Source organism: Gadus morhua, chromosome 12, assembly GCF_902167405.1.
Source record: "Gadus morhua chromosome 12, gadMor3.0, whole genome shotgun sequence".
Lineage (NCBI taxonomy): Eukaryota > Metazoa > Chordata > Actinopteri > Gadiformes > Gadidae > Gadus > Gadus morhua.
In genome coordinates this window covers 26,157,218-26,171,081 of record NC_044059.1, presented here as the reverse complement: position 1 = coordinate 26,171,081, position 13,864 = coordinate 26,157,218, and the positions used below count along the sequence as shown (strand labels likewise).

Genomic DNA, 13,864 nt, shown 5'->3' with positions numbered 1-13,864 from the left:
AAAATAAGATATGGTTCTTGTTGCTGATACAATGGAGAATAAAATTGGGATTAGGGGATAAATATGTAGATTATAATTATTCTTTTATTTATTTAAAGGGACGAGGAGTCATAAAGCTTGCATCCTATTGGCCCATCCGATGTATACCACGTTTAGTGGGAGGAGCTAGAGTGAACACTAGCAGTGCCTTTGCTCTTTCTCTTTTCAAAACCTACCGTTCATCCGTGTGTCGCCGCACCACGAGTAGCTCTCCGATTGTCAACTTTGAAACGTTTTTGTACGCGACAGCGAAGACCAGCAGGAATAGACCAATGGGCCGTCCACCCTCCACGCTTTTTGTTCACGATATTATGTTAAAACATTGCGTTTCGGAAAGAAGTTTCAGTGTGTTTCTGAGACAACGGGACAAAAGTTGCAGGATAAAGACTCCCCGTATCCGCTCCGTCACCACGAGACCATCCAGGTAATTAATAGTATTCTTCCTCCTTTCACAGCGATTACCAACGTTAAGTGCCTGTTTAGTTTAGTGGTTTTCCGAACCCCAACTTCCGAAATGTAATGAAGTTGGTTCTAGCTCATAACCCCCGAGCCTTTGATGTCCCGCAGCAGCTGGCGCTGCTGGACGGCTGAATGTTCGCAGTCTGTCTGCTCACTGGGAAGAAAGTTGAGCGCCTGCTTTATTTCCGACCGAGGTTTACATTTAGTGGCCGAAACGAATTGGATTTCACATGCAGTTGATTTTCAGATCCCTGTATGGAAGTCCAGGGGTTAGTGTTTCGTCTGAACTGCAAATCCAGTTCAAACAATGGATGTCTTGCTTTGAGAAGCTATATTCGTTGATCGCAGCACATTGGCCTGTCAAATGAACACTTTTTACGTTTCTCTGCCTTTTCAGAAATATAATATGCTATATTACACAGTTATTGTTTGAACGGATTGGATTTGGTCTGAACGTCATTAAGCACTAGTTAGCGTTGCCGTCCGTATTCAGGTAGTTAAACTAAGCCTGCGGGATAGTCAAAATGTTCTGTAAATGAGGTAGTTGAGGTATTCAACATGAATTCACTTGAACCGAATACGGCATGATCAAAGCGGCTAGACAGTTGCATCTGTTGTACAATTCTTGCAAAATTCAATCGTCCATGAGCTCTGCTTGAAGAGGTGTCGGATCTTCTGTGTGGTGTGTCTGTGTCTGTGTGTGTGTGTGTGTCTGTGTCTGTGTGAGTGGAGAGAAGGCAAGCAATGGAATTGATTTGCTTAAAGCTGACTCACAGGTTCAAAATGTTCATAGAGATGGCAATAAACTCTTGTTATAAAACACACCCAGCTCGAATCTGTCCTTCCATTTTGGTCAGTATTCTACAGAAGGATATAGACATAAAGCTTAGCTCACCACATATCCCTGGTGTTGGTCAAGAATGGACCTGATGTGTGGGGGGGGTGTCTAACGATTCAGGGATTCAAACACTGGTTATGTTTCCTGTTGGCGTGGTGACCTCCTTTCATCTCTGCAGTATATGGATAACACAAGTTTATGACAAGCTTGATTCACGATATGTGGGCAATTAATCAATCGTAATGTACAAACATTTCTTCATTACGGGAAGCCTTGTTTTTCCGTTTGGTCAACCAATAAATCAATATCACGAGGGGAAGGTTTAAAAAAACAAAAACAGCACAGTAAAATTAATTCATAGTTTCTTCCTTACCTTCTGCCTAGGTCCGAGTCAAGATGTCCGTCAGCAACCACGAGAACCGGAAGTCCCGGTCCAGCAACGGCTCTATGAACATCCACCTGTACCACAAGACGTCCCACGCCGACAGCCTCCTCACCCAGCTCAACCTGCTGCGCAAGCGCAAGTGCTTCACCGACGTGGCACTGCGGGCGGGCAACCGGGCCTTCCCCTGCCACCGGGCCGTGCTGGCCTCCTGCAGCCGCTACTTCGAGGCCATGTTCAGCGGCGGCCTGCGCGAGAGCCGCGACGCCGAGGTCAACTTCCACGACTCGCTGCACCCCGAGGTGCTCGAGCTGCTGCTGGACTACGCCTACTCGGCGCGGGTCATCATCAACGAGGAGAACGCCGAGTCTCTGCTGGAGGCGGGCGACATGCTGCAGTTCCACGACATCCGCGACGCGGCGGCCGAGTTCCTGGAGAAGAACCTCCACGAGTCCAACTGCCTGGGCATGATGCTGCTCTCCGACGCCCACCAGTGCCAGCGGCTGTACGAGCTCTCCTGGAGGATGTGCCTGGCCAACTTCGCCACGCTCTACAAGACGGAGGACTTCCTGAACCTGCCCCGCGACAAGGTCCAGGAGCTGATCTTCAGCGAGGAGCTGGAGGTGGAGGACGAGAGCCTGGCCTACGAGGCGGTCATCGACTGGGTCAAGGCGGACACGGAGGGCCGGCACGCCGAGCTGCCGGAGCTGCTGCGCTGCGTGCGCCTGGCGCTGCTCCCCGAGTCGTACCTGCTGAAGAACGTGGCGTCGGAGGAGCTGGTCATGGGGCACAAGGTGGGCCGGGAGATCGTGGAGGACGCCGTGCGCTGCAAGATGCGCATCCTGCAGAACGACGGCATCGTGACGGGCTTCTGCGCGCGGCCCAGGAAGGTGAACCAGGCGCTGCTGCTGCTGGGGGGGCAGACGTTCATGTGCGACAAGGTGTACATGATCGACAACAAGACCAAGGAGATCACGCCCAAGACGGACATACCCAGCCCCAGGAAGGAGTGCAGCGCCTGCGCCATCGGTTGCAAGGTGGGCGGCAGATGTGTTATTTGCTGCGTGTTGATACTTTTGAACACTTTATTTTATAAAATAATTTAAGTAAACATTTTTACTTAAATTACTTTAAATTGGCACTTGATGTACGCAATTATTGTATGTTTGTTTGTCCGTGCACTTAAAATAGTACTTAGCATTGTGTAGCATCTTTTCCTAGCTGTCTTTGTTGTACACGGGGAATGGGTTAACCTAGCAATTGTTAGTGCTTGGCACTTGGTTTTATGAACATCCCTACTGTACCGACCGCGATGCATTGGATCTCTTTCTTCCGACCAATGTACTTATTGTCAGTCGCTTTGAATAAAAGCGTCTGCTAAATGCAAATGTCAAATGAATCACAGTCGGATAAGGAAATGAATGCATTGATATTGAAGAATGAAAAAATCAATCAACCTCCAAACCTTTTGGCGCCAGGTCTACGTCACCGGGGGGCGCGGCTCGGAGAACGGCGCCTCCAAGGACGTCTGGGTGTACGACACGCTGCACGACGAGTGGTCCAAGGCGGCGCCCATGCTGGTCGCCCGCTTCGGCCACGGCTCGGCCGAGCTGGACCACATCCTGTACGCGGTGGGCGGGCACACGTCGCTGGCCGGCTCCTTCCCGGCCTCGCCGTCCGTGTCCCTGAAGCAGGTGGAGCAGTACGACCCGCAGACCAACAAGTGGACGCTGGTGGCGCCGCTCCGCGAGGGCGTGAGCAACGCCGCCGTGGTCGGCGCCAAGAACAAGCTGTTTGCCTTCGGCGGCACCAGCGTCAACCGCGACAAGTTCCCCAAGGTGCAGTGCTTCGACCCCGTGCAGAACCGCTGGACGGTGCCGGCCAACTGCCCGCAGCTCTGGCGCTACACGGCGGCGGCGGTGGTGGGCGCCCACGTGGTGGTCATCGGCGGCGACACGGAGTTCTCGGCCAGCTCGGCGTACCGCTTCAACAGCGAGACGTTCCAGTGGTCCAAGTTCGGCGACATGGCGGCCAAGCGCATCAGCTGCCACGCGGTGGCGTCGGGGAACCGGCTGTACGTGGTCGGCGGCTACGGCGCGCAGCGGTGCAAGACGCTGGACTGCTACGACCCCTCCACGGACTCCTGGGACAGCGTCACCAGCGTGCCGTACTCGCTCATCCCCACCGCCTTCGTCAGCACGTGGAAGTACCTGTCTGCGTAGGGACGGCGCCCTCTCTGACGTCTCACTGGTGAGTGTCGCTTGTTCACGCGTGTCGTCCCCCGGCTCTCGCTGTAGTTATTTCTCGAGGGGAGGTGGCTTGGATGCGCTCTCGTGAGCAAAGGCAAAGTGCTCGATCACTCGGAACCGGACAAGGCCGGTTTAAATCAGCTCACCGTCGCCAGTGGTTACACCCACACGGTATCTCGCCGTTGCGGCGGCCGGGTGTCGGGGAAACGCGGGGAGGTGTCTCGGTTTAAAGAGCAGGAGGAATGTCGCGGCGCGCTGGGTAATTACAGAGCGTGAGCCACAAACACCAGGCCTCTGTCAGCGACGGGAGAGTGGCCGGTGGCAGGTCTGCATCGCAGGGGCCGGGACGCGAGCTGGGTCTTATGGGATGAAATAAGTCTCTCTTACGCGTTGCATAGTGTCTCAGAGGTCATGCACACACTATGGTTAAGTTCCAGGTCGTAGCTTGTTCCATATAGCCGTCTTGTCTGTCTGAATAGGAATCGTGTCCAAACTCTCCCGACAAAGCAACATCTTTTTCCTGATGATTGACAGAACCAGTATTTTTTTATCAGCTAGTCGGTATGATGAAATGAAACGTATCTACGGTATCTATGGTATGTACCGACGACAGCCCTGCTACTTTTAATATACCAAACGGACGGCGAGACTGTTGGAACACGCTGGGGGCAACGACAGGTGGCTGGTGTCACTGATTTGCGCTTGGATACGAGATTCAATCTTGTATCCTGAAAAACCGGTTGGATAGAGGAAGAGGAAGCCCAACGTGTGACTGGTGGTGTGTGTGTGTGTTGACGGAGCTGGTTTAGGTTTCATGACTCCAGGCCATTAGAAGGGAAAATACAGTTATTTGATCAGATAATGACACATCTCTGTGAAGTAGCACACACTCACTCCTGTGCTACATATTTGATCAGATTTTGTGTATAACTTTTCCCCTGAACTGAACACAGTCTTGCGTGTCAGACGCCGTCTCCTTTCTATGAATGGATCCCACAGAGGTTTTATTAGGAGCAATTACCCCTGTGTTTATTTGCCGAGCCGTATGTACTACGAGTCTAAAGGGCAGCTGGGCAGCACGTGATAACACACACAGCGCCAGTCATTCACTTTTAGAAGACAAATACCGGCGCAGACATTTTTGCTGGCCGTGCAGCCTCAGACTTTTTAACCAGGTTAACCTCTGATCATTGGCAACGTGAGCTTTACGACCTCAGGGCCCTGGGGAATGAGGGTCGTATAAACTGTGAGACGTTTGCACGAGGGGACTACAGTGGATGCCAGCGCCAGATCCGATATCAGACAATGGTAGTTGCGTTTGAAATGCAAAAATGACATTATCAAATGGACCTTCTTGAGGGATTTGCGTCTGTCTGTAAGGTTTCTATAGCACTCTAGCCACCACCAGGTAGTCTAGAGAGAAGCCACGACTAGGTGCTAAATAAATCAACATGATCTTGGTTATGACAAATGCCAGTTTCTGCATGATATACGGTACTTGATACGCAATGATATTCAATCAAGGCACCTAGGATGCATTTGAAACTAAATGATTTCGGCCCTGCAGGACAAATACTGAGCAGAAGCAAAACCAAAGTGTTGTGTTTGTTGTCCGGTGAATTCCGGCTAAACGGTGAATCCCGAGGCGACCGGCACAGTGAAGACTCTGTGACTTGGTTTGGCTGCGTTCCTTTTTGTCATGTTTGTTTTGGGCTTCCGAGGGGAAGGAGACAGACAGGCTGGCGAGGCAAAACATCAAGGTCCCCCTCGGAATCCTCAATGCTACTGCTGCTACCGTCGCGCTGCCCTAGCCCTTTATGTTTAATTACAGTCGAGATGGAAAAAGCTCAGATTTCCAGAAGCCCTGCTCGTTAAGCAGGCATCAGTCTCATGCCCCTCTAGACGCCACAGCGGGAGATGCATGTCTCGCTCTCGCCCGTGACCGACGGCTGGAGGGTAGAGGAGATGGAGCAGGAGTGCAGTCCGTGTAAAAGAGGGGAGGAGGAGGCTGTTTTGGTAGAGAAGGGTGGCACGGGTGCGAGAGAAGTGCGTTCCGCAGACGTGGACACATAAAGGGGAGGAGAAGAGCGTAAGAGAGGGAGAGACAGTTATGTTTTGCAGTGTTTGGCAGGCGTGACTAGCGGCTAACTAAAAATACACTCCACTGTCAACTTTCAACTGGGGTCAAGCAAAGAAATAATATGGCGTGTGTGTGTTGTGCATGTTGTGTGTTTAGAGAGTGCCTTTGTATGTGTGTGTGTGTGTAAAATGCTCCTTTTATGTTTTACGAGGGGCTGAGTGAGTGGGTCCACCATTAGTCAGCTGCCCTCCCTTCACTAGCCTCGTGTGTTTTTACACTCTTGTGAAACTACTCCTGTTTTCGGCTCGTCCTACCAGAGTGAATACACACACACACACACACACACACACACACACACACACACACACACACACACACACACACACACACACACACACACTGGTGTCGCATTACTGGCAACATCGCCCTGTTTTTTAAAAGCCAACCATGCGTCTTCTAATTTGGGAGGAATGAAGGAGTGGTTTTGGGTGCCCATTAGTAACCATTTGTTAATGACGCGTGAGGGTTTGGCCATCACTAGTTGCCCGGGCGGTTTGGGTTTTGCTGTGTGGCGTTACCAGCTAGGCCTGCCTGGCGTCGGCACTCAGAACCCAGCTCTCAGCACCCACTCCAATCCAACCCCCAGACGTGACCCACCACAGTCTCCAGAGCCGTCCTGAAGACCACTGCTGAGGGAAAACTATTCGAAAATGTCTGGGGGGGGGGGGGGGGGGGGGGGCGGCATGTGGGATGCAAAACAAGGGAGAGGACATCATGGGAACATGGGAACACAACAAGGCCGTCGGTCTTTCATGGGGGCTTTTGTTCACGATTGTAGCGTCTTATTATGCCGCATAGCACATGGAAGTGGACGGTAAAGTATCCCTCAACACACTAAATAGTGTGTTGGGGACAACGGAAGCAGTTACTGTCCGAACATATATTTCACGGGCTGAACGAGTAGGGCTGAACGATTAATCAAATTCAAATTCAAATCCAAATCGCGATGTAGTAGAATGTGGTATGCAAATCGCAAAGGCTGCGATTAAAAATAATAAAAGAAAAATAATGTGTGATTTGCTACCATTACTGATTGGAAATCACTACGATTCATTTATTTTCATTTTTATTTTACAATTCAATAGTTATATAAAGAAGTTTATAATTTAAATTAATCTCAACACAACAGCCTGGCCTAAAGGAAAGAGCAGTTTTTATGTTGACTGCTTCCAATGTTGTGTTGGTCATACTAAACTTTAAGAATGATTTATTTATTTTTTAGGGAATAATACACAACATAAGGAACTTAATAAATGATAAAAAAACGCACATGAAATCGCAATCGCAATATTGGTCAAAATAATCGCAATTAATTATTAAATAATTACGATTATTTCCCCAAATCGTTCAGAAGTATGTGGTAGCAAGTCATTCCCACCCCCATCCTATGTTTTGGTTCCTTTTCATCACAACAGTAGGGCTGGAGCCCCTATGAGCCGGGGGTGTTGACGGGGTCCACCTGGGCCAGTAAACGGTCACTTTGAGGAGGAGGAGGAGGAGGAGGAGCAGCAGGAAGGGGATGAGGGGGCTGGGGGGGGGGGAGGGGGGTGTTGTTCGCTGGGCACCCGCCACCCCCAGACAGCTGCCGTGAATAGGAAAGGTCACATTGGGATCAGTGTTGCCAGATTGGGCATGAAATCTGGCCCAATCTGGCAACACGGATTGGGATCTCTGGAGGAGAGCACGGGCCACACACAAACGCACGACGCAAACACGCGCACATCTAATGTTTTATTAATGCGTGGCTGTCTGTGAAGGCCACCAGGAACGCACGCTGAATGGGCCTTTTATTGTGGCATCTGTGTACGACCCCTGCGCGCGCGCGCGCGCGCGCACACACACACACACACACACACACACACACACACACACACACACACACACACACACACACACACACACACACACACACACACACACACACAGCCTTTTCTGAGCTCAAACCCACACCCCCGTCTTTCTAAAACATAGACACGCACACACACAGAGAGCGCACGTGGCCACCCTCTCCCGGTCCCCTGAGTAATCAATCCGCCACATTACAGCCCTCTGCACGCAGGCGTTCATTTGCATAAACCCTAATGGAGTTTTTATTGGACCTTTCTCCACGCTGTGAGCGACAAAAAGGAAAGGCAAAAAAAAAAAGGGAAAAGGTACTTAAAGAGGGACTGAATAATCGCCCAGACTAATTTGATTAGGTCCCTCGGAAGGAGACGGCCTGTCATACAGTGGCCAGGGGTCCGTTCTGCGGGCCAGCTGGGCATCTCCGCCCGCTAATTAATCCGCATTACGCAACGTTCAGCCGCCTCTGAAGTGGCCGCCGAGTGGCTCGGCCTCAATCAAACACACTCTTTTGTCCCCGCCGACAACGCACCAGAATAATGTTTTCACTGGGCTTTCCGCAGGGACGCGACGCAGACAGGACTTTGTGTGTGTGTGTGTGTGTGTGTGTGTGTGTGTGTGTGTGTGTGTGTGTGTGTGTGTGTGTGTGTGTGTGTGTCAGTTGATTTTACATTTACAGTCATTAGTAAACACGGTACAACAAGCCGTTTGTAAAGACACCTCAAAACATATACAAAGACAAGAGGGGATTGAGGGTGGGTCTGGTGCATTGTGGGTAATTGGTATTTATCTCCCGGAGGATGCTAGTGAGCAGATGCAGTCTGAGGTACGAGGAGAGTGCAGACGAAGCAGTCGTGGTGGGGGGGGCCAGGGTTGGGCTTGCTGAACCCTCAGGTGTGTGTGAGGACGTGATATCACATCAAGGCTATATTCTGCTGTGTTGTGTCCTGGAGGAGGTATTCGTTAATCTTCAAACACACGCCTTTTGGGTTTGGTAATCGCGCTCAAGTGGTGCAACGTAATTAAAGAACTCAAGCTGACACAGGCTGACGCTGTGTTCCCGTGCGCTGCAGGAAGGTGCTGGGCGTTTTGAAAAGGTCAAAGTCTGTCAGTCTGCAGCCTCAACCCTTCCTCCGTATCTGCCAGTCTGCCCCTGTTTGATCAGTTACCTTTTTATCTTTAGCTTAGTAACTCCCAATTTAGCTCTGAACGTCCTCGGCCTCCCTTAAGAGTCCCTTTTGGGATAGGAGCGTCTGCTGAATGTAAACGTGAAATGCATTCGAAGGCGAGTCTGTGTTTTGCTATCTGTGGTTGTTCTCCAGCAATCTCCCCCCTCTCAGTCTCTGGGTCTTGAGGCTGAGATGGTGATGGAGATGTGGAGGGCTTTGATGGTCGCTCAGTGGAGCTGACCTTGGCATGACGGGAAATGGCCCAGGGGCCGTGAGACGGGCCAGAGCTAATTCCTGGTGACAGCGGGCTCCTTGTTTTGTCGTGACGGTCTGGTTGAAGGTTTGATAAGGGACCAGGCTTTCTCTCCCGGCATCAAAGATGGCCAAGCGCATGTAAGCACAGGCTTCTTTGTTCTTTATGCAGAAAGCGATGCAATCCGGTGCAATGCTGCCGAAGCGATTGCCGAATCAAATACACAGCCCGACATAAAGTATTCTCGAGCTTTATACTGTTCTGTCACACTTTTCTCCCAGACTTCTTTTCTTTGATGCGTGTTGGATGGAGCTTCATTTTTCATATGCCTGCATATGAAAGGCTCCCTACGGCAGTGTGGGGATGTGTTCCTGGATTAACACTGGCACCGAGAAATAATCACATCGTGGCAGAGTGTAAAATAATCTATTTCAGATGGAGCTGGTTCGCTCTACATCCTCTGTACTGGAGACACACGCACAGACAGATACATACACACACGCACACACCATTTGGCGTGCTCCGTTGCATGCGATGTGTGCCGCTGCCTTGCCTCTCTTTGATCACAGAGGGATGGAGGAGGTTGCCTCCCAGTAACTCGGTTGGGCCCGGTTAACAAAGGAATGCCAGCAAGCTTCCTTGCAGTTGTTGCGTAGACTGCATCCTAGACACGAACGGCGCAGTCAAGTATTCAGAAATCAATTTAGCCTCTATCTTTCCTGCTTGACTACACTGCAAGAATGTCTCTTTTTGTTTCCATCAGGCGTCAGTACAAGCTTGATCAGGAGTTCATTCCGTAGTGTTTCAGGGTGACTTATTATACGGCATTCTAGTGGGGAGTTCACCACTGAGCTGGAGGCCTTGTAAGCTAGCGCCACAACACAATGTCGCTGCTTCAGGCTGAATAGGTACGGTAGGATTGACCTGCTTTGGCTGACGTGCTAATGAGAGCGCATCAGGCTAGCCAACCACACCTCAAGCGATGACTATGGTAAAACGTCAGTTTGGTTTTTCATTAGGCCAGAAACACACGCTGCAAAATACACACACACACACACACCCTTCATCTAGCGTGCCAAAATTGCATTATTGCTGTATGGTGAAAAACACGCAAGCCAGAGTTCAATATTGCGTCTCCTACAGCCAAATGATCAGATGCATTCCATACCGGCAGCGCGGGGAAAAGAGACGCAAACTATCCCTCCACGGAAAAATACAGGGATGAGAGGGAGGCGGTGCTACCCTGGAACCCAAAGAATTCACCACGTGTGTGTAATTTAACTAGTGCCCAACACATTTCGGGAGCGCCACGTCAAGCCACTAACCGCAAGAGGAGGCGACCACAGTGCTTAAATAGATTAGCGCAGAGTTGAATATCAATGTATTGGAACCGACGGCCAATACTGGGCTTGTAATCTATCCACGGACCTCTTATCTGATCGGTCCATTGGCCGCCCTGCAAAATGTGATGAAATGACTGAAGCTGCCAATCCCTGAACGCCCGTCCCGTTCCAAGTTCTCATGAATGCCCTGCAGGACGTGTAGCTGGAACGGCACACAGGGCGATAAGCCGCTCATCTGCTGCTGAGCCCCCGGTACACACACGCATACCTCTCTGCCCCCCCCCCCCCCCCGGGAAAGATCCACGCTGCCCTGTGGTCATGGGGCAGGAGTCTGATCATGAAGCGCCTTATCGGGAGTTCTTCGGATGCCTAAACTAATATCCCCCCCCCCCCCCTCTCTCTCTCTCTGCAGATCAGCAATGGTGTCTGGAATGCGGGGCGTACGTCTGTCTCCCTGCGAGCACCCGCGGAATGCTGGGGAGGGGGGCGTGGCCGGCGGACGGAGGAGGAAGAGGGAGGAGTATTGCGTGGCCGCCGCCGGGTGTCGGTCGTTGTGATCCATCCCACGGCGACCGCGGCGGAGGAGGACCAAAGCTGTCTGGGCTGAGGGAGGCTAGACGGGGCCTGACGAGCCTCACGGACTCAGACCTCCTACCAGGACGCCCCCCCCACCACCAATCAGGAGGCCCCCCCTCCTACCAGGGCGCCCCTCTTGGGCTTCCACCTGATGTGTTTACCCCGGGGGGCTCCTGTGTAACTTTCCCATGTAGTGACCGTGTAACCATGCCCACCGCTGAGGGCCGACGGAACACCAGCCGACTCTCAAGCAGCACGGTGACAGCAGATGGCACCGACGTGTGTGTGTGTGTGTGTGTGTGTGTGTGTGTGCGTGCGCGGGCGTCCGGGTATTATGGTGTGTTCCTGATACCTCGGACGCCAGACTTCGGAGGCGAAAGTCGAAGATCTCCCAGCTTTCTTGTGGCATTGCTCGAAGGCACGCCCCCTTTTTGTCTTCATCTTTCGAAAATCTGAGAGTAAGCCAAGAGCAGTGATGACGCTCTCAACAAAATGGCTGCGCCATTTTGCTCAGGAACACACCATTAGGACCAGGGCCTGTTGACCGCGCGCTGGTACGTGTCAAGGACTAAAAGGGAAGTGTCCCTCTCTCTCTATCTCTCTCGCCCTCTTCCTTACCTCTGTTTTGCGAGGGTATAGACCTGGGGTCACCAACCAGGCACCAGGGCGCACGCAAGGACCATATGAGGCGCCCCCAGGCCTGTTAGCACATCTCATCCTTGAACAACTCTTTCCCACCAATTTTAAGTAATTGTTGATAATTATTGTGAGCAATCATTAACATGATCAATGTCTTCACATAGATGATTGTCATTAAACATTAATAATAATATATAACTAAAGGCAAACTGAGCAAATTTGTTATTTCAGAAGGGTATCAAACTGGGTGCCCCTTCGTATGAATCAGTACCCATGAAGTAGCTCTCAGGTTCAAAAAGGTTGGTGACCCCTGGTGTAGACGATGTGGGGAAGTTCTCACTGCGGGGCCCCAGTCTACTGCTGAACCAACAGACTACTCCCCCCCCCTCGCTCCCCCTGGGAAGACTGGGCTCAAAGTGTGCACCAGTGCTCACCTCACGCATGTTTTAGTGTTTTTATTACCTGTTTGGTGGCACATGTGACCAGGAAGTGCTTTCGTTTGTTCTTGCACACCGGCTGTTACTGGAACAAAGCGCTGACCTCGGGGCGTCGTCTCGGCACTCGCACCTTCATCTGACTCCGGGACAGTCTCTCGTTACCCAGGTGCAAAGGGCTGTGCTGAAACTGCTGACGGGAGCTGAACATGGCCACGGCAGGGCTGAGAATAGAACCAGGACCAAGAAGTGGATGCATTTTTTTTTTTGGGGGGGACGAAAAAAGGAGCAATCTTCCTCCTTCCGCTTTATTTTTAGACGGTTGGACTCCGGCTTCCTTCAATTTTGGTCAGCCTAAGTGTGCGTCTTCTTCCTCGACATAAAACACGCTTGGCACAGGGGAGAGTGTGGGGGTTCGAGTCCTGCTCGGACCGGAACGCTAAGTGATGTTCTTGACCGCCATGTTTTTAATGTGCAAAGTGTCTCAGGGTTCTGTATAGTTGTTGTTTTGTCCGTTTGTCTTGTTTTTGCTGAAGGTCGCCTAACTTGTGTCTGTTTTTGTATAATACGAGTCATTTTGACGATACTTTTTTATGAATGTACTTTGTAAATAGAAAACGAGAGGCATTTTTTTTGTCCAAGCCTTGTTCCACTATTTTATTCCAGTTTAAATATATGTATATGTAGGGGTCCAATTTGCCAAAATATAATGTCATTTTCTGTGATTATAGTGGACATAAAGGACCAAGAAATGTGGCAAAGCTTGTGCACATTTTCTATAAGCTAGTCAATGTTGTTTTGAGTAGAGTACTTTGAATAGAAGACATTCTGTAAATAATTGTACATACCTTTTTGTAGAAGCCTATAATTTGCACATTTAGTTCAAACTCTTAATATTTGTCTTAATTTTGTATCACTGTCTGAGAAGATTAAAAACTCAAAACCAATGTTGTAACATGTAGTTGATTTATTCACTCAATCTGGCTCAATTTGCAAAAATTGAGGACCCTTTCTTTTCTTTTTTTTTACAATATCGTAACCAATTTAAGTTAAGATATGTTGTCCACATTTTACAAATTTCAACCTGTCAAATGTATGGTCAAAATACATTCCAGGTTTTTTTCTGGCGTTTACTTCATATTTCCATGGGGAAATATAGGGATTAGGCAGCACTAAAACCACATTGGAAAGTATATAATCACACAAGGTCCATGCATGCCTGAAATACCTCCAAATACACAGTGCAGGTGTGCTTGGAAGGTCCTCACCAACACCTGGGTACTACGTCATCTGTGCTCATGGAACGACCATATCTAAGGAAGGACATAATCACCTATAACAAAACTTTAGGTCAACCCGATTTTTTTGGAACGCTACTATTCATCTTCTCCATGGCAGCAGATTGCTGATTTGTAGACCAAAATATTTGATGGTATTAGTTTGATATAAACTATATTTAAATGGATTCACTAACAAACCTGTATATTCAGACAATCCTGAA

General features: G+C 50.1%; 1 protein-coding gene across 1 annotated transcript; it reads left to right on the top strand.

Moving 5' to 3' along the window:
- Positions 1-191: 191 nt before the first annotated feature.
- Positions 192-13,310, top strand: enc3 (ectodermal-neural cortex 3). The gene is made up of 4 exons (XM_030372509.1): positions 192-463; positions 1,721-2,755; positions 3,197-3,968; positions 11,127-13,310. The coding sequence occupies exons 2-3, from the start codon at positions 1,733-1,735 to the stop codon at positions 3,938-3,940; spliced, it is 1,767 nt and encodes a 588-aa protein (XP_030228369.1). The 5' UTR covers positions 192-463; positions 1,721-1,732; the 3' UTR covers positions 3,941-3,968; positions 11,127-13,310.
- Positions 13,311-13,864: the final 554 nt, after the last annotated feature.

What these genes read in the sequence shown, in the direction of transcription:
- enc3 (XM_030372509.1), top strand. Translation starts at nt 1,733, where the DNA reads ATGTCCGTCAGCAACCACGAGAACCGGAAGTCCCGGTCCAGCAACGGC. An exon ending in CCTGCGCCATCGGTTGCAAG is followed by an intron (nt 2,756 to 3,196) that starts GTGGGCGGCAGA and finishes TTTTGGCGCCAG; the next exon opens with GTCTACGTCACCGGGGGGCG.